This window comes from Marmota monax, unplaced genomic scaffold (genome assembly GCF_021218885.2).
Source record: "Marmota monax isolate L192 unplaced genomic scaffold, Marmota_monax_Labrador192_F-V1.1 WCK01_AAM20220418_F8-fsc00061, whole genome shotgun sequence".
NCBI lineage: Eukaryota > Metazoa > Chordata > Mammalia > Rodentia > Sciuridae > Marmota > Marmota monax.
This window is the reverse complement of record NW_026695230.1, coordinates 15,544,424-15,565,455: the sequence shown is the minus strand read 5'-3', so window position 1 is coordinate 15,565,455 and position 21,032 is coordinate 15,544,424. Positions and strand designations below refer to the sequence as shown.

The 21,032-nt window shown below is 38.4% G+C and overlaps 1 protein-coding gene across 2 annotated transcripts in view; it reads right to left on the bottom strand.

The window, feature by feature from the left end:
- Positions 1–21,032, bottom strand: part of Sbf2 (SET binding factor 2) — a 426,994-nt gene extending 405,962 nt beyond the window's left edge. For both annotated transcript variants that reach the window (XM_046438075.1, XM_046438076.1), the window contains exon 1: positions 20,836–21,032. In XM_046438075.1, the coding sequence (XP_046294031.1) occupies positions 20,836–20,890 (55 nt within the window). In that variant the 5' untranslated portion in view covers positions 20,891–21,032. The remainder of the gene's footprint in view (positions 1–20,835) is intronic.

Below are 21,032 nucleotides of genomic sequence, written 5' to 3'. Positions count from 1 at the left end.
CGACACCCCAGCTGGAGTAGGGGCAGAGCAGAGCCGCCACCCGTGCCCGAAAGCTGGGCAGATCTGCGACCGACCAGCGCTTCAGGCCCAGTGGCCTGCCGGTACGACAGACACGTCACCCCATTTGGAGTAGGGGCAGAGTAGAGCCGCCGCCCACGCCTGCAGGGTAGGCAAACCTGCAACCGACCGGCGGATCAGGCCCGGTGGCCTGCCGGCGTGGTACACTCGTCACCCCAATTGGAGTAGGGGCAGAACAGAGCCGCCGCCAGCGCCCAGAACAGGCCCAGTGACCTGCCGGCGTGGTAACCACGACACCCCAATTGGAATAAGGAGAGAGCAGAGCCGCCGCCCGCGCCTGCAGGAAAGATACGCAAGCAGTATGAAAAGACAAGGAAAGAAAGGACCACAAGCAATGCAGGTCAACGCAACTTTAGAAGAGGTAACAGCTGCAGCAGATGGAATGTCAGATAAAGAATTCAGGATATACATGCTTCAGATGATCTGGAGTATCAAGGAAGACATTAAACAGCAAAATCAGACAATGAAAGATCACTTCGACAATGAATTACGCAAACAAATCCAGGAAGCAAAGGATCAACTATACAGGGAGATAGAGGTTATAAAAAACAAACAAACAGAAATCCTAGAAATGCAGGAAGCAATAAACCAACTTAAAAACTCAATGGAGAATACTACCAGCAGAGTAGAACACTTAGAAGATAGAACATCAGACAATGAAGACAAAGTATTTCAACTGGAAAAGAACATAGACAGCTCAGCAAGACTGTTAAGAAACCATGAGCAGAACATCCAAGAAATATGGGATAACATTAAGAGACCAAACTTAAGAGTCATTGGGATACAGGAAGGTACAGAGCTCCAAACCAAAGGAATGAGCAGTCTATTCAATGAAATAATATGAGAAAACTTCCCAGACTTGAAGAATGAGACAGAATCCCAAATCCTAGAAGCCTACAGGACGCCGAATGTGCAAAATCATAAGAGATCCACACCTAGACACATTATAATGAAGATGCCCAACATACAGAATAAGGAGAGAATTTTAAAAGCTACAAGAGAAAGGAAGCAGATTACATTTAGGGGTAAGCCAATCAGGATAACAGCTGATCTTTCAACACAGACTCTGAAAGCTAGAAGATCCTGGAATAACATATTTCAAACACTGAAAGAAAATGGGTTCCAACCAAGAATTGTGTATCCAGCGAAATTAAGCTTCAGGATGGAAGATGAAATTAAAACCTTCCACGATAAACAAAAGTTTAAAGAATTCGCAGCTAGAAAACCATCTCTTCAAAACATCCTCGCCAAAGCATTACAGGAAGAGGAAATGGAAAATAACAATGAAAACCAACAGTGGGAGGTAGGACAGTAAAGGGGGGGGGGAAATAATCAAAGAGGAAAACAAACCATGTTTAGTAACAGAAATAAACAAATATGGCTGGAAGAACAACCCATATCTCAATAATAATCCTAAATGTTAATGGCTTAAACTCACCAATTAAGAGACACAGGCTAGTAGAATGGATCACAAAACAAGACCCAACAATATGCTGCCTACAGGAGACGCATTTGATAGGAAAAGACATACATAGGCTGAAGGTGAAAGGTTGGGAAAAATCATATCACTCATATGGACTTCGGAAACAAGCAGGAGTGTCCATACTCATATCAAATAAAATAGATTTCAAGCCAAAGTTAATCAAAAGGGATAAAGAGGGACACTACATACTGCTTAAGGGAACCATACACCAACAAGACATAACAATCATAAATATTTATGCCCCAAACAATGGTGCAGCTATGTTCGTCAAACAAACTCTTCTCAAGTTCAAGAGTCTAATAGACCACCATACCATAATCATGGGAGACTTCAACACAACTCTCTCGCCACTGGACAGATCTTCCAAACAAAAGTTGAATAAGGAAACTAGAGAACTCAATAACACTATTAATAACCTAGACCTAATTGACATATATAGAGTATACCACCCAACATCAAGCAGTTACACTTTTTTCTCAGCAGCACATGGATCCTTCTCAAAAATAGATCATATATTATGTCACAGGGCAACTCTTAGACAATATAAAGGAGTAGAGATAATACCATGCATCTTATCTGATCATAATGGAATGAAACTGAAAATCAACGATAAAAGAAGGAAGGAAAAAGCATACATCACTTGGAGAATGAACAATAGGTTACTGAATGATCAATGGGTTATAGAAGACATCAAGGAGGAAATTAAAAAATTCTTAGAGATAAATGAAAACACAGACACAACATATCGGAATCTATGGGACACATTGAAAGCAGTTCTAAGAGGAAAATTCATTGCTTGGAGTTCATTCCTTAAAAAAAGAAAAAACCAACAAATAAATGATCTCATACTTCATCTCAAAATCCTTGAAAAAGAAGAGCAAAACAAGAGCAAAAGAAGTAGAAGGCAAGAAATAATTAAAATCAGAGCTGAAATTAATGAAATTGAAACAAAAGAAAAAATTGAAAAAATTGACAAAACTAAAAGTTGGTTCTTTGAAAAAATAAACAAAATCGACAGACCCTTAGCCATGCTAGCAAAGAGGAGAGAGAACTCAAATTACTAGCATACGGGATGAAAAAGGCAATATCACAACAGACACTTCAGAAATACAGAAGATAATCAAAAACTATTTGGAATCCTTATACTCCAATAAATTAGAAGATAGTGAAGGCATAGATAAATTTCTTAAGTCATATGATCTGCCTAGATTGAGTCAGGAGGATATAGAAAACCTAAACAGACCAATATCAATTGAGGAAATAGAAGAAACCATCAAAAGACTACCAACTAAGAAAAGCCCAGGACCGGATGGGTATACAGCAGAATTTTACAAAACCTTTAAAGAAGAACTAATACCAATACTTTTCAAGCTACTTCAGGAAATAGAAAAGGAGGGAGAACTTCCAAATTCATTCTATGAGGCCAACATCACCCTGATACCTAAACCAGACAAAGACACTTCAAAGAAAGAAAACTACAGACCAATATCTCTAATGAACCTAGATGCAAAAATCCTCAATAAAATTCTGGTGAATCGGATACAAAAACATATCAAAAAAATTGTACACCATGATCAAGTAGGATTCATCCCTGGGATGCAAGGCTGGTTCAATATACGGAAATCAATAAATGTTATTCACCACATCAATAGACTTAAAAATAAGAACCATATGATCATCTCGATAGATGCGGAAAAAGCATTTGACAAAGTACAGCATCCCTTTATGTTCAAAACTCTAGAAAAACTAGGGATAACAGGAACATACCTCAATATTGTAAAAGCAATCTATGCTAAGCCTCAGGCTAGCATCATGCTGAATGGAGAAAAATTGAAGGCATTCCCTCTAAAATCTGGAACAAGACAGGGATGCCCTCTCTCTCCACTTCTGTTCAACATAGTTCTCGAAACACTGGCCAGAGCAATTAGACAGACGAAAGAAATTAAAGGCATAAAAATAGGAAAAGAAGAACTTAAATTATCACTATTTGCAGATGATATGATTCTATACCTAGCAGACCCAAAAGGGTCTACAAAGAAACTATTAGAGCTAATAAATGAATTCAGCAAAGTGGCAGGATATAAAATCAACACGCATAAATCAAAGGCATTCCTGTATATCAGCGACAAATCCTCTGAAATGGAAATGAGGACAACCACTCCATTCACAATATCTTCAAAAAAAATAAAATACTTGGGAATCAACCTAACAAAAGAGGTGAAAGACTTATACAATGAAAACTACAGAACCCTAAAGAGAGAAATAGAAGAAGATCTTAGAAGATGGAAAAATATACCCTGTTCATGGATAGGCAGAACTAACATCATCAAAATGGCGATATTACCAAAAGTTCTCTATAGGTTTAATGCAATGCCAATCAAAATCCCAACGGCATTTCTTGTAGAAATAGAGAAAGCAATCATGAAATTCATATGGAAAAATAAAAGACCCAGAATAGCAAAAACAATGCTAAGCAGGAAGTATGAATCAGGCGGTATAGCGATACCAGACTTCCAACTATACTACAGAGCAATAGTAACAAAAACAGCATGGTACTGGTACCAAAACAGGTGGGTGGACCAATGGTACAGAATAGAGGACACAGAAACCAATCCACAAAACTACAACTATCTTATATTTGATAAAGGGGCTAAAAGCATGCAATGGAGGAAGGATAGCATCTTCAACAAATGGTGCTGGGAAAACTGGAAATCCATATGCAACAAAATGAAACTGAATCGCTTTCTCTCGCCATGCAAAAAAGTGAATTCAAAATGGATCAAGGAGCTTGATATCAAATCAGAGACGCGCTGTCTGATAGAAGAAAAAGTTGGCTACGATCTACAGTCGGTGGGGTCGGGCTCCAAATTCCTCAATAGGACACCCATAGCACAAAAGTTAATAACTAGAATCAACAAATGGGACTTACTCAAACTAAAAAGTTTTTTCTCAGCTAAAGAAACAATAAGAGAGGTAAATAGGGAGCCTACACCCTGGGAACAAATCTTTACTCCTCACACTTCAGATAGAGCCCTAATATCCAGAGTATACAAAGAACTCAAAAAATTAGACAATAAGAGAACAAACAACCCAATCAACAAATGGGCCAAGGACCTGAACAGACACTTCTCAGAGGAGGACATACAGTCAATCAACAAGTACATGAAAAAATGCTCAACATCTCTAGCTGTCAGAGAAATGCAAATCAAAACCACCCTAAGATACCATCTCACTCCAGTAAGATTGGCAGCCATTAGGAAGTCAAACAACAACAAGTGCTGGCGAGGATGTGGGGAAAAGGGTACACTTGTACATTGCTGGTGGGACTGCAGATTGGTGCAGCCAATTTGGAAAGCAGTATGGAGATTTCTTGGAAAGCTGGGAATGGAGCCACCATTTGACCCAGCTATTCCCCTTCTTGGTCTATTCCCTAAAGACCTAAAAAGAGCATGCTACAGGGACACTGCTACATCGATGTTCATAGCAGCACAATTCACAATAGCTAGACTGTGGAACCAACCTAGATGCCCTTCAATAGACGAATGGATAAAAAAAATGTGGCATTTATACACAATGGAGTATTACTCTGCATTAAAAAATGACAAAATCACAGAATTTACAGGGAAATGGATGGCATTAGAGCAGATTATGCTAAGTGAAGCTAGCCAATCCCTAAAAAGCAAATGCCAAATGTCTTCTTTGATATAAGGAGAGTAACTAAGATCAGAGTAGGGACGAAGAGCAGGAGAAGAAGATTAACATTTAACAGGGATGAGAGGTGGGAGGGAAAGGGAGAGAGAAGGGAAATTGCATGGTAATGGAAGGAGACCCTCAGGGTTATACAGTGGAGGGGGCAGAGAGAGAGGAGGGGAGGGGAGGGGAGAGGTGGGGAGGGGGGAGGGGGGAGGATGGGAAAGGCAGCGGAGCACAACAGACACTAGTATGGCAATTTGTCAATCAATGGATGTGTAACTGATGTGATTCTGCAATCTGTGTATGGGGTGAAGGTGGGAGTTCATAACCCACTTGAATCAAAGTATGGAATATGATATGTCAAGAAATTTGTAATGTTTTGAACAACCCACAATAAAAAATTAAAAATAAAAAAAAAAAATTCTATTGGAAAAAAAAAAAAAGAAAGAAAGAAAATACTGGGATCTATATGGACCAGACCTGCAAAGATATCTATTTCAGTTTGAATAAATTAGATAAATACAAGAAGGAAGACTTCAGGATTTTCAGAACTCAGATTCCAGGTTTCAAATATTTTTAGGATACAATAATGATCAAAGATAAGTAGCAATTAGTTATGTTTCAGAGATAGCATTTGAATTAGGTTTAAAGTCTGATCTCACTGAACTAACCCCTTTGCATCTTCACCTTCATGGAGCTATGCAGTTTCTACTGATAAGTGACTATTTTTCCTAATTAAAATTTCCCCTAAGGAAATGAGTATATTCTTATATTACTAATTTGTCTCAATCTTTCTAGAAGACTATTTATCATACACCTCTAAACTATTTAAATGTTCTTTGGCTTTCAGAACAGCTATACCCAGAAGTATGTTTCCAAAGTTCTGTGTCCATCTTCATTTTGTGCCTATCTTTGCTTTAGTTTGTGTCCAATACTCTGCTAGCTTCTCTAAACACAGCAGGGAAGCTGCCTTGGCATCCTCAACTTAGAATCCTTAGTCATCCTAATAGAAAAAGTTAGGCTTTGTTCCAAAAAAGAAGATCCAAGTATGGCTCTAATTAATTAGCCCAACTTAAAGCTAGGGGAGTATGGGTAACTAGAAATGACACTTTGCCTGAGACCACAGAAAATAAAAGGCAAGGTTCCCAAAAGAAACTTTCTGAACATAAAATTATGTCTGTAAAACATACATAATCTTTGACTTGGGAGTTCACTTCCAGGGATTAAAATTTACACCATAATTGTATGCCAAACAGTGATTTAATTGCTTTATAAGAATTAACTCATTTAATCTTTGCAACAATTCTATGAGGCAGAAACTATCAGTAATCAATTGTTGATTATTAATGAACTATTGATACTAATCAATTTATTATTATCTCATTTTATGGATGCAGAAACTGAGACCAAAAAATAAGTAACTTGTCTAAGGTCAGACTATTAAGAGGCAAAACCAGGTATCAAACCCAGACCACCTGGCTTCATTTCACACTTTTAACTTTACCACTACTAAACTTTACTACCTCTCTCTTTACTAATCCCAAGAAATTAAGAATGAATTCAAACCAGTCATAGTTGCGCATGCCTGTAATCCCAGTGACTCGGGAGGCTGAGGCAAGAAGATGGCAAGTTTAAAGCCTGCCTCAGCAAATTAATGAGGCCATAAGCAACTCAATGAGACTCTTGTCTCTAAATAAAAAAGGGCTGAGGATGTGGCTAAGTGGTTAAGCATCCCTGGTGCAATCCTTGGTACCAAAAAAAGACCGAGAGAAATAGAGAATGAATTAAAAAATTTACCTAAGATTCATCATAACACCATTTACAACTGCAGAAATTTTGAAATAACCAAAATGTCTCATCATAAGCGATTCACTGGCAAAGTTACTGTAAGAACATTAAATTGTATATTAAAATGATAAAATACTTAGTTAATAAAAAATAATTTCATTACATAAAATATACAGTATACAAAAATCTGGCAGTTGTTTTTAAAAATACTGCATAAATGAACAGATGTTATGAACTTGTTTTATAAGAAATAAAATACTAATGATAAAAATATTATACATAAATGCACATAAAAATCTCTAGAAAGATATGTTAAAATGTTACCAGTATGCCACTTTGGTAATACCCCCAGGGGTGACTAAAATCAAAAAGATACAAAATAAACAAGAGAAAAATTTAAAAATTAAGGTGAGCAACTCTTGACTCCTTAAGAGAACACAAGTAATTCACTGTAGCTGATGCTTACTTATTTGCCAATTACCAACTACTCACATAATTTCCTTGAGTCTTGTAACAATTTCTTCAATAGCTTCAAACCTCATGATCCACAAGCACAAACAACCCTTGGTAAACATAGTGATTTCAACATACCATTTCTTTAAAATTATTCATTTAAAATAGTCCCTAAAGTGAGCTTCTATATAATATGTACATAGAAGAAAAGACTATTTTGTTTTGACTTTTTAATTAGGTGCTTTGGTAACTATTAATGTTTAATCATTAGTAGGGGAAAAAACAGAAATGTTATATAAGGGAGTAAAATTAAAATGATGGGACAGTTTTCAGAAATCATACAACCTAACTGAACAAATTAAATCAGTCTAGGATCTAGATGTTTTTGGAATCAAACCATTGTTTTTTAAAACTGTTTCAAGTAACATTCACATTTATGGAGTAAGAAAAATGGTATCATTATTTATTCAGATTAAAATCAAACAGGAAAGATTATAACATGTCAAAAATAAATACACAAGCACATAGCTTTATAGAACTCATTTTTCTTTTTAAAAATAACAAAAAACATGATGCTTATTTAGCTGTGTTTTGATATATGCATGAATGTTATAACCATGTTTCTAAGTAACATCAATATCTGTCAACGCTAGGACAAGGGGTGGCAAACAGGTACAAAAACAAAGATGTCCCAACCCACACCAGTGTATGTGAGTATCCTTTCTTGTGCAGACTTCTAATATTGCATACCAATGATGCTGGCGTTTAAGGGTAAGGAATAGAATATCTCCTGAAGCAGTCCTGATACCAATCATACATAAAAGAGACAGATTAGGCTAGGCAAATAATCCATTCTTGTCACCTTAGACCTGACAGGAATGGATTATTTGCCTAGCCCTCACCTAGGTCTAGATATAAGAGACATGTTGATACATTACTGGTGGGACTACAAATTAGTGCAACCACCCTGCAAAGTAGATTTCTCAGAAAACTTGGAATGGAACTGCCATTTGACCCAGTTATCCCACTCCTTGATATACCCCAAATACCTAAAATCAGCCTACTACACTGACTCAGCCACATCAATGTTTATAGCAGCTGAATTCACAATAGCTATGGAACCAACCTAGGTACCTTCCCTTCAACAGATGAATGGATAAAGAAAATGTGGTGTATATATACACAAGGGAATATTAATCAGCCATAAAGAATGAAATTATGGCACTTAGTAGTAAACAGATGGAACTGGAGACCATCATGCTAAGTGAAATAAGCCAATCCCCCAAAAAACAAAGGCCAAATGCTCTCTCTGTTGTCTCTGATATGGGGATGTTAACACACAATAAGTAGGGGAGGGAAGAATAGAAGTTCAGTAGATTAGACAAAGGGGAATGAAGGGAAGGGATGGGGGATAGAAATAGGAAAGACAGTAAAATGAATCGGACATAACTTTCCTCTATTCAGATAAGAATAAATGACCAGTGTAACTCCATATCATGTTCAACCACAAGAATCGGACCCTAATTAGAATAAGGCATACTCCATGTATGTACATGATACATTCAACATCAAATACATCAAATACAAATACATCAAAATACATTCTACCATCATGTACATCTAAAACGAACAAATAAAGTCAAGAGTAAAAAAAGAGAGAGAGACAAGTTGAAACTGGACATTGTGGTGCACAACTATAATCCCAGCTACTTAGGAGGCTGAGAAAAGAGGATCACAATATCAAGGTCTCTGCAACTTATCAAGATCCTATCTCAAAAATAAAAAAGGCTGGGGATGTAGCTCAGAGGTAGAAGAGTCCTGGGTTCAATCCCTAATACCATAAAAATAAGTAAGACAAGTTGAAAGGAAAAATTACTTTTATCAGATGATGGTAGACCAGAAAATAAGCGGAATGGTTATCTGTATCCTTTAAGAAACCACAGCCCCAATAGGAGTAAACTATATCTTGGAAACCTTTTGTTTGTTGGGGTGTGTGTGTGTGTGTGTGTGTGTGTGTTTTATAGCCCTTAGAAAAGTATTTTATTTATTTATTTATTTTTGCAGGGCTGAGGTTGAAACGAGGGGCACTCTACCACTGAGCTACATCCCCAGCCCTGTTTATATATACATAAATTTTTTTGAGACAGGGTCTTGCTAAGTTATCCAGACTGCCCTGGAACTTGCTTCCCTCCTGCCTGGGCCTCCTGACTAGCTGGAATTATAGGCATGTACCACTGTTTCCAACTAGAAAAGTCTTATTTCAGTATTTCAGCCTTGTTTCAGCTGTGTCTCAGAAAATAAAGGGAAAATTTATTTGGTACAGGATGATAGTTAGGTGGGAATGTTAAGAAAAAGTAGTAACTTCATGAGCTAGAGTAGAGAAATGGAAGAATTAAAGTTTGGGGGTTAAGCAGACCTTTCCCTTGTGGAGGCTTTCTGTCCACTGTAAATTCTGAAAGACTGGGGTTTCATTTCATTAAAAGTTCTAGAACTGGGAATGGTTGTACATGCCTGTAATCCCAGCAACTCCAGAGGATAAGGTAGGAGGATTGCAAGGTTGAGACCATCCTCAGAAAGTTAGCAAGGCCCAAAGCAACTCAGTGAGACCTTATCTTTAAATAAAAAGGGGTAGGGATGTAGTTCAGTGGTAAAGCACCCCTGGGTTCAACCCCAGTACTAAAAAATAAAATAAGAAACTAGAAAATTTCCATACAGGTACTTAGAACCAAATTCACTGGGACAAAGTCACAGTGGTACTATAGTCAAAAAGGCAGGAGCTTTTGGTAATGTTTGAAATTTTTGTAACAAATATGTATTACTACAATAAGTAAGATATAAAACAGTTTAGCAATAGGGAGGTCAGTTAAAGCAATATGCAAAGGAATATGCAGGAACATGTATCAGGAATGTGCAACAGAACCACAACGGTTGAGTCAAGCTGAACAGAAAAACAGATATGAGGGGCTGGGGCTAGAGCTCAGTGGTAGAGCATTTGCCTAGCATGTGTGCAGCACTGGGTTCAATTCTCAGCACTGCATATAGATAAATGAATAAAGTAAAGTTCTATCAACATCTAAAAAAATTAAAAAGAAAGAAAGAAAAGAAAAAGGAAATATTTTTAAAAGAAAGAAAAGAAAACCAAATATGCACAGAGACAGAAGGTATAGCTCAGTGGTAGGCTGGGGTTAGTATGCAGCAAGACTCTGGATTTGATCACCAACACACACAAAAAAGAAAAGAAAAATAGTAAGCAGAGATTCTAAACAATATGGCACAAAAAATCAAGAGCCAGGCTTCTGGATCAGTGAAAAAGTAAGTTTATAAGGAGATGAAGTCAAGATGTGAGTAAAAGCAAGAAGAAATGCTACACGCCTGTGATCCCACAGGAAGATCACAAATTCAAGGCCAGCCTGGGTAAGACACTGTCTCAAAATAAAAAAATCAAAAGTGCTAGGCCTGGTGACTTCAGGAGGCTGAGACAGAAGAACTGCAAGTTCAAAACCAGCCTCAGCAAATCAGCAAGGCCCTGAGCAACTTTGCAAGACTCTATTTCAAAACAAATAAATTAATTAAGAGGGCTAGGGATATGGCTCAGTCATTAAGTGACCCTGGCTTTAATCCCCCATACCAAAAGACAAAACAAACAAAAAAAGCTGGGAATGTAGCTCAGTGGTAAAGCACACCTGGGTTCAATCCCTAGTACCTAATAATAATAATAATAATAAACTTTTAAAAGAAATTAAATATATTGGACTACATAAAATTTATGCAGCATGACACAGGACATGCATTTATCAAACTGATAGTCAGCCCTAAGTATTCTGGGTTCCACATTCAACAACACTTGCAAATTTAACCAACTACAGATTGAAAATATTCAGGAAAAAAATATTTTGTCTGTACTGAACATATACAGACTTTTCTTGTTAGTATACCCTAAATGATATAGTATAACAACTATTTATACAGAATTTACATTGTATTTCTTAAGTAATCTAGAGATGATGGAGGTTATATGTAGGTTATATGCAAATATTCATTTCATATAAGGGACTTGAGTATCTTCAGATTTTGGTGTCCTGAAGTTGGGGGAGGGGTCCTGGAACCAATTCCCCATGGATACCAAGAGACAACTGTATAATGTTCTGAAATCATTATCCTAATTATCAAATCCATGAGCTTATTTTAGCCTTCATTATACACATCATCTTCAGAACATTTCATACTTATTTACTATTTTATCTTCCTGAAAATTTGGCACACCCTGGGCTTCGATGATACCACACAATCTTTGTTCTCTTTCCTGGTTGTTCAGTTTCCTGGCTGCTACTACTTTATCTACCTCTTGAATATTGATTTTTCTCTGGGTTCAACTATTATGTCACTCCTCTTCTCATTCTACACATTTCCTAAGGAATCTCATTCTTTTCTTCATAGCTGACAATCAACTAGCTATTGAAAATTGTCAAATCTCTAATCTTCACCTCTGTCTTTACCACCTGACATATATTTACAACATCCAAATGGTATCTCTATCTTGATTAGCATTTCATCCAAATTCATTCCTTCTCCTTAATGCTTTAATTGCATTTATAGTATCATTACCCACTCATTACTCAGGCTAGAGATTTTGTTATCCTCAACTATTCTTCCTACTTTACTCCTCATACTCATTCATTACTAAATTTTGCTAATTTGAGCTTTCAAATTTCTCTAGCATCCATAAACTCCTTTCTATTTTCACTGTAAATGCTCCAGAATTCTGATACTGGTCTTTCTGTCTCTTGTTCACTGCCATTTGAGTTACTTTTCTAGGTTAATTCTTGCTTTTCAAAAATTCATTTCAAAAACCTCACTATCTACAGAGTCAATGCTAAATTCTACAAAGCTTTTCACAGCCTGATCCCAATCACTTCAACATCAAAGCTGACCTCCATTTCCAACTACACTACTCTCCATTACTGTAACAGGATACACACATACTTCCACATTTTTCTCTCTGCCTATAATCTCTATCCTCTTTTTCATATAGCAAAGGCTTATTCATCATTCTCAACCTGGTTTAAACATCACCTCTCATAAGAAGTCTTCTCTTTCTCTCAGGAAAATAGGTCTAACTTCTTATCATTACTTCTTACTTCAAGACTTCCTCCACTAATTACTAAGTTAAAAATATTGTTCTTTTTCTTTTTTTTTTAAGACATTTGAACTCCTGAACTCAAGTGATCCTCCTACCTCCTGAATTTCCTCACGAGCTGAAACTACATACCCAGCTCTGAAACTCACCTATTTATTCATTTGTTTACTGGCCTCACACTTGGCACAATGACTATAAAGTGATAAATATTTTTCATCAATTAATCCAAAATTTCTTGACAGTCTGTAAGAAAAACAATAACCAGGGCTGGGGTTGTAGCTCAGTGGTAGAGCACTAGCCTAGCATGTGTGAGAGGCACTGGGTTCAATTCTCAGCATCACATATAAATAAATAAAATAAAGTTCTATCAACAACTGAAAAATAATAATAATTTTTAAATTAAAAAAAAAAAAACAATAACCAGGAAATCCCAACTCCTTCAATATAGATTGGGGATGAGAAAGGAACCCTGAACTATGTATTCCAATGGCTTAATAATAGTCAAATATCCATTTTTAAATGGATAGTCTTATGGGGCTGGCCTAGGTGTAACTCACTGGTACAGTGTGTGCTCAATATGCACAAAGCCCTGGGTTCAATCGCATACACACACACACACACACACACAAACCCAGCTGTGGTGGTACATGCCTATAATCCCAGTTACTCAAGAGGCTGTAGCAGAAGGATCCCAAGTTCCAGATCAGTCTGTACAACTTAACAAGAGTCTACCTCAAAATGAAATTTTAAAAATAAGGGCTGCCAGGCATGGTGGGGCAGACCTGTAATCTCAGCAACTCAGGAGGCTGAGGAAGGAGGATCACAAGACCAGCCTCAGCAACTTAGTGAGGTCCTAAGCAATTTAGTGAGACCCTGTCTCAAAAATAAAATTAAAAGGGTTGGGGATGTGGTTCAGTGGGAAAGTACCCCTGGATTAAATCGATGGTAACAAAAAAAAAATGGAGAGGACGGCAGGGAGGGTGTAGTTCAGTGGTAAAACTATTGCCTAAGCACGGAGGCCCTGGATTCAATTCTCAGAGAAAAAAAAGAAAAAGTCTCAAAACATGGTATTTTAGGTATTATACATAATTTTTCCTTTTGGCCTACCTCACCTATAATATACTACTTAAATAAAACCAATTAAGTACCTACGAAGTATTTCAAATGCTTTCTCTAATATATGTGAACACTTTGATTTGAAAATACAAGAACTTCAAATGATTATCAAACTTAACTCTAGGTTAAATAAAATCTAGATAAGTAGATTATTTCTAAATTTATTAATGGAAAGCAGAAGTAAGGAAAAAATAAATGAAAGTAAAGGCATGTAGGGAATGAATACAATAGTCATCAATTTTCTTTGACAAATCTCAGTGTAACTAAAAGTAAAAATAGTTGGCTAAATAACTAACTACTAGAAACAAATATTTCTAATTATTCTGTGCAGACATAAAGACTGGAAAATAAAGTCTTAACTTCAAATTATCAAAATCAAAACAGCTATTTTAAAAAAAAAAAGGGGAGAGGGGGTTCAAACTATGTTTTCCTAAACAGGAGAGCAGCATCAAAAAAACACAAAATTGGAAAAAAGTAAATGTCCAATAATAAAGTGAATGATGAAGTTAAACTGATATTCACACAAGATGTAATAATTCCACCACTGAAGATTATGTTCTTCTGAAATTTTATAGCATAAAAATTTCCTGGGGCTGGGGTTGTGGCTCAGTGGTAGAGCGCTTACCTAGCATGTTTGAGGCACTGGGTTCGATCCTCAGCAACACATATGAATAAATAAAAAATTAACGTATATCAACAACTAAAAAAAAAAATTTTTTTTAATTTCCTTATGTTGCACTGGGGATATAGCTCAGAAGCAGAAAGCATCTGCCTACCTTGGTTCCATCCCCAGTAACAAAACAACAACAACAACAAATCCTTACACCACAAATATGGAGTTGAGTATCTTTTATCTTCCTTATAGCTTTTTTCAAATTAAACCTTTTATTTTGAGGTATTGTAGATTTACAGTTGTAAAGCCGGGGTTGGTATTGGTTACTCGGGAGGCTGAGGCAGGAGGATCAAAAGTTCAAGGCCAGTTTGGGCAACTTAGCAAGACCCTGTCTCAAAACAAACAAACAACAACAACAACAAAAAAAAAAACCAGCTGGGGATGTAGCTCAATGGTATAGGGCCCTGAGAAAACAAACATACATACAAAGAGCTGTCAGAAATGAAACCATGTACCCTTTACTTAGTTTTCCTTAATTGTAACATCTTACAAAATCATAGCACAATACCATCACTAGGATACAAACTTTATTGTAAGTCACCATTCTTACTTGGATCTCCCCTAACAAATGTATTCATTTGTTTGTATGAGTGGTATTTAGTTCTCCAAAATTTCATCACATATGGAACTTCGTGAATCTACCATCCAGTGAAGATACAAACCAGTTCTATCATCACAAAAAAAAACCCTTTCTGTTGCCCTTTTATAACCATATCTCCCCTCTCCTTTGTTTTTTCCATATTTTTAACAACTGTGTGTCCACTCAATATACATTTGTTAAATACTAAGTGTCAGGTACTCTGCTTTCTATGTAACTTGAATAGCACATACTAACTCTTTTTTTTTTCCACTTTTTAAAAGCAAATTTCAAGACAGTGTTTTTTCTTTCAATAAATTTTAAAATAGATACATCAATAACCTCAACTGAGTGGAAAAGGCACTTTAGGAACAAAAATAAAGAGTATGTTAGTTAGTAATTACAGGAACTCTTGTATTAAATGTATACATTCCGGTAACATATCGTAGTATGATTAACTTTCAGAGAGAGCTGGATAATAAAATCATATTAGTGCCTGAAGAAAACTACATAATAAAGGTCTGCAGAATCAATTAGATTGAATCTTCAATTGTAATTCAAATAAATACATAGATTTAGTAGATTTTCTTTCAGTAAGTTTTTACAGAGGAAGACTATAACCACAAATCAAAAGCAACCCTGAGTTCAATCTCTAGTATTAAAAAACAAAAACAGGGTCTGGGTTTGTGGCTCAGTGGTAGAGCACTTGCCCAGCATGTGTGAGACACTGGGTTGGATTCTCAGCAACACATATAAATAAATAAATAAAATAAAGGTCCATCAACAACTAATAAAAATATTTTTTTAAAAAACTAAAAAAAATTGAACAGTTCACTTTTAAGTTTTTTGTTTTGTTTGTTTTCTGTGTCTTATACATGTGCTTAGGGTAATGATGTCCATTTCATTCCACTATCTTTCCTACCTCCCAGCCCCCTTCTTTCCCCTACTTTTAAGTTTTAACAGTGAAATTTATTGCACGTAAATTATATTTGAATAAACTACAAAAAATCATCCCAAATAGGAAAAAAAATTATACATTTCACTATTGAGATTATGCAATCTATACAATTTCTAGATTTTGTTACTAAAACAAAAATCTTCTTTGCTGTGAGAAGGGGAGTATCCTGGGGCAGAAGCTTGTAGGATTCCAATTGAGCTAAAAAAAAAATCATCTATGTGAAAAGAAACTGACCAAAGCAGACTACATTGAGTCAGAGTCCATGGGTCAAAGCAGAAAGATCAAACCAGTATGTAGCACTGAGGTACAGACACATTCAGAGGATGTCTTCACTAGGAAGCAGCCCAACAAAGGAGGTAAGAGCCTGAATAGGTGGGAAGCGTGTACAAAGACAGACGGGAGACAAATCTGGGGAGTGTGGGAGGCCAACCTTAAGGGTGACTGAGTTACACTCCCCAGCTGGGTGCTGAGGCACTCAGTCACAGAAATGGGTGTGTCTTGCTACAGCCCCATGGGTGAAGCTATGCTCACCTGTTCCTTTGTAATATAACCCCTTGCCCTGTTTAGGATAGAATCTTCCATGGAAGTGCCTTGTGTGTGTCCCCTTCTCTTACTGTGCCCTTGGGTGTGGCCTACCCAGGTGTCAGTCAACCTGCTGACAGTGGACATCATGAAGATAGACTCAGCCCCCTGAAACCTGACCCCTTGCCTCATTTGAATAGCTTCTCCTCAATAAAAGGGGTCAGCGCGTGCTCTCTCTCTCTTTCTGTGGACCCTTAAGGTCCTAGGAGCCGTCACAGCAACTCCAAAGAAAAAGGTATTTGTGTCTCTTGTGTGGTTATTTCGTGCAGCCCAGTTAGCCCAGTTTAACTAGAGTGAACCCTGAGCCTTTTAGTCGTGAGAACAGAAACCCGGCAGGGGAGTAGGTTAGGAAAGCCCTGTGCTAAGTCAGAGTATGCTGGAAGGCCCTGTGCATCCATCCTACTATGGGCTCTTGGATCATGACAGGGCTGGAGTTGAGGGAAGAAGAGAGAAAATGAAGAACCTGAGCATTAGCAGGAAAAGGGGATGGGAGTGAAGAAGAAAGATCAGTTATAGGGCTGAGGTTGGGGGGTGGCAGTGGCAATGCTTGCCTAGCATGTGTGAGAGACCATGGGTTTAATTCCTGGCACAGCAAAAAAATAAAAAGGTTGGTTTAAATGGAGAAACCAAACAAATAGGTAAACATATTAAGGATAATGAAAGCCAGAAAGCCAGATAACTTGCTGTCTATGAAGAACATTACAACCTGAAAAAGGAGAAAACTAGATTGGATCCTGGAGTGTTGAACTAAAATCAGAGGTATCAGGGTGAATTCAATTTTCATTATGTAAAGAAATATAGAGGGGCTGGGGGTACAGCTCAGTTGGTAGAGTCCTTATTTCGCATGCACAAGGCCCTGGGTTCAATCCCCAGCACGTGTGAGACACTGGGTTGGATTCTCAGCAACACATATAAAAGCAAATTTAACAACAGCAACACATATAGAAGAAAGGAAGAAAGAAAGAAAGAAAGAAAGAAGGAAGCAAATGTGTATGTGTGATACATACATATATTTCCCAGATCCAACCATTAACAATCTTTCAGCAATATGACAGTGGCACTGGAAAATTTCATTCTCCATTAAAGGGAATCAGGGATCCCTAGAGAAATGGCTAATGGCTAATTCCAGGGCCAAGACAAGGAAGTACAAGATAAGCTATGGGGCAGGGCCTCAGTGGTAGAGTGCTGGTCCAGCATGCAGGAGGCCCCTAGGTGAGATTCACCAAAGAAACAAGGGGGAAAAAAGATAATCCAGGAAATCTTTTTTTTTTTTTTTTTTTGGTGGCACTGCAGATTAAACCCAGGTGCCCTATACCACTGAGCTACACCCCAGACTTTTATATTTTGAGACAGACTTGCTCATTTGCCAAGGTTGGCCTTGAACTTGTGATCCTCCTACCACAGCCTCCTAAGTAGCTGGGATAACAAGCATTTGCCACCACACCAGCCCAGGAATATCTTATGACAAAAAGTAAAGATACACTAAAAAAATGATAAGGACATGTCATAAAGATAAAAAAAAAAACAGCTGTATGGGCTATCACTGGCCAAATGAGAAATAATTTGAACACCAAAATAAATATTGGTATGGCCTGAATGTTTATAACCCCCCCAAAAAAATTCACCCCAATGTGATGATACTAGGAAGTGATGGTACTAGGTCAGGGGGGTGGAGCCCTCATAAATGGCATTAGTTCCTCTATTAAAGAGATCCCAGAAAGCTCATTTGCCCTTTAGGTCATGTGAGGTTAAAGTGAAAACATGGCTATGAGGAAGTAAACCCTCATTGGAAACCAAATCTGCAGGAGCCTAAATCTTGAACTTTCAGTGTTTAGAACTTTAAGAAATAAATTTCTGTCATTTATACATTGCTCAGTTTAATCTATTTTTGTTAAAGTAACAGATTAAAACAAACTGTAATAGAATATAATCCACTAATAAACAAGAAAACCATGAATTCATAGATGCCGATAAATGAATCCATCAAATTTTGTTGAGGAACAAGTATTTACATAGTTTCACAGTACTCCTCACAAAAACTATTAAGTATTAACTTCACAGTGGAGAAACCTGACAGATACTGATATTTAAAGTGAAAATCACCAATAATGAAGTGAAACTGTGCACCACCTAACTGGATGCAGTGAGCATCATTTCTGTGATATTCTTGTCCAATTGCATAATCTATATGGATCTAACCACGAGAGAATGGACAATTCTAAAATGAAGAAAATTCTACAAAATAACAAAACTGTAATCATTAAAAGTGCCAAGGTCACAGAGAAGAGGCAGGAACTGTTCCAGATTGAAGGAGACTAAAGAAGCATATCAAATGCAACCCATAATTATGCAAGGATCCTTTTGCCAGTAAAGAAATTAACAGCACAATCAACAAAATAACTAGATATTATACTGTATCAATATGAATTTCCGGGCTGGGGATGTGGCTCAAGCGGTAGCGCGCTTGCTTGCCTGGCATGCGTGCGGCCCGGGTTCGATCCTCAGCACCACATACAAACAAAGATGTTGTGTCTGCAGAAAACTAAAAAAAATAAATAAATATTAAAAAAAATATGAATTTCCTATTTTGATGCTTGTACTGTGATTATGTAGGAAAATATAATCTTTGGAGAAAATGCACACTAAAGCATACTGGGGTGACAGATTACTAGTTCAATAGCTTCCTCCTAAATTACGCAGGGAAAAAAATTCTTTGTACCATACTTGAAACTTTTCTTCAAGTTATGATTGTTTAAAAATGTTGGGGTGGGAGGGGAAGTTGGGCACGGTGCTACATGCCTGTAATCCTAGCTACTTAGAAGGCTGAGGCAAGAGGATACAAGTTCCAGACCAACCTGAGCAATTTATTGAGACCCTGTGTCAAAATAAAAATTTAAAAGACTGGGGTGTAGCTCAGTGGTAGAGTGCCTCTGGGTTCAATCTCCAGTGGGGGAAGTGGGGAGGGGAGGCAGAACAATGTCACTAAAAACTAAACAAGGTTAAAAACAGGCTGGGATTGTAGCCGGGTGAAGCCCTTGCCTAGAATGCGCAAGACCCTAAATTTGATCCCAGATCACAAAGGTTAAAAACAAAAGTGTCTCCTATCACACTTAATCTTGATAGGAGACACTAAACTATGCAAAATTATTAGGAAATAAATGAAATTTTGAAACCAGGAGACACTCTAAATATAGCCCAGCCCCTTCTGTTAAATAACTGAGAGGTGAAAGATGAAAGATTCCCACTAAAAGAGGTGAAGTTCTTAGGACAGCAATAATGAGAAGGGCAATGGACCATCGAGAGTGGGTGGAACAATGGTTTACTGACACTACTGTGACCATCAGCAAAACACAATCTCAGAATCTCCTCTGAAAAATGAAGGAGATAGAACTGATATGTAAAATTCCTTGTCAGTGTGAGGCTGGAACTACCCTGGGGGGGAAAAAAAGTGCTTCCCCAGTTCAGTTTTTTATCACATTGTTTACCTACATAGTCATACAAAGGAATGCAAACAAAAATAAACGTGCATGGACCTTTAACTCTCTTAAATTGTGAAAGTCCATCAATTAAAATGTAAAGTGCAATGAATTAGCCAAATTGCTCCTTGAAGAAAATTTTATGACGACTGAAGAGAACAATTAAAACACACATTTAAGTGAAACATCATTATCTCCAGCGATGGGCAGGATGCCTTTAATGAAATGACCGTCACGTCTGTCCTGAAAAAACGGGCACCATTTCTCAGAAATGTTTAAAAGTTCAAAGATCCTTTCCCCTTCGCCGGTACCACGCGTTCAGCGGCGCGGTTATTATATGCCCCCGACAACGCGCTGGACTCTCAGCACTTCCTTTTGGAGAAGACAGCCCCCTGCGTCACTCGTTACTCACTCAGGATGCAGGGCAGAAGTTTATCACTGAGGAACTTAATACAGTCGGCTCCCGCCCTCCCAACCCTGCGGTCCAGGGCCCAATCCCGCTGGCACCAGGGCGCTACCCTGGTCCCCCGGCGCCTCTAGAGAGAGGGTCGCGGCCCCCAGCCTGGCCCGAGGCTGGCCCGACCTGGGCCCGGCCGGCGCGGCCTCCCCATCCCCGCCTGCGTCGTGCGGGTGCCCCATGCCCATCGCGAGGCTCGGCCGCGCCAACAAGGCCCTCCGCCGCCCGCCCGCTCCGCCGCTGCCTCCCGACCCGGGCCTCCCCGCCTCCCAGCCGCGACGCCCGGCCCCGCGGAGCCCACTGGACAGCGGCCGGGGGGCGGAGGCAAGGAGGCCCGGGGGCGGCGCCCGCCCCACACCCTTACCTGGCTTCTCGTGGTCGTAGCCTACCACAATGAAGTAGTCAGCCAGCCGGGCCATGGCCGCCGCCGCCGCGCCCGGGAAGCGGATCCCCGTCGCCGCCCTCGCCGCCGCCGCCCACCCGGCCCGGGAGGGCTCAGCATTTTCCCTGCAGCGGCAGCAGCGGCAGCGGCAGCACTTCAGCCATGTTTGACAACCGAGG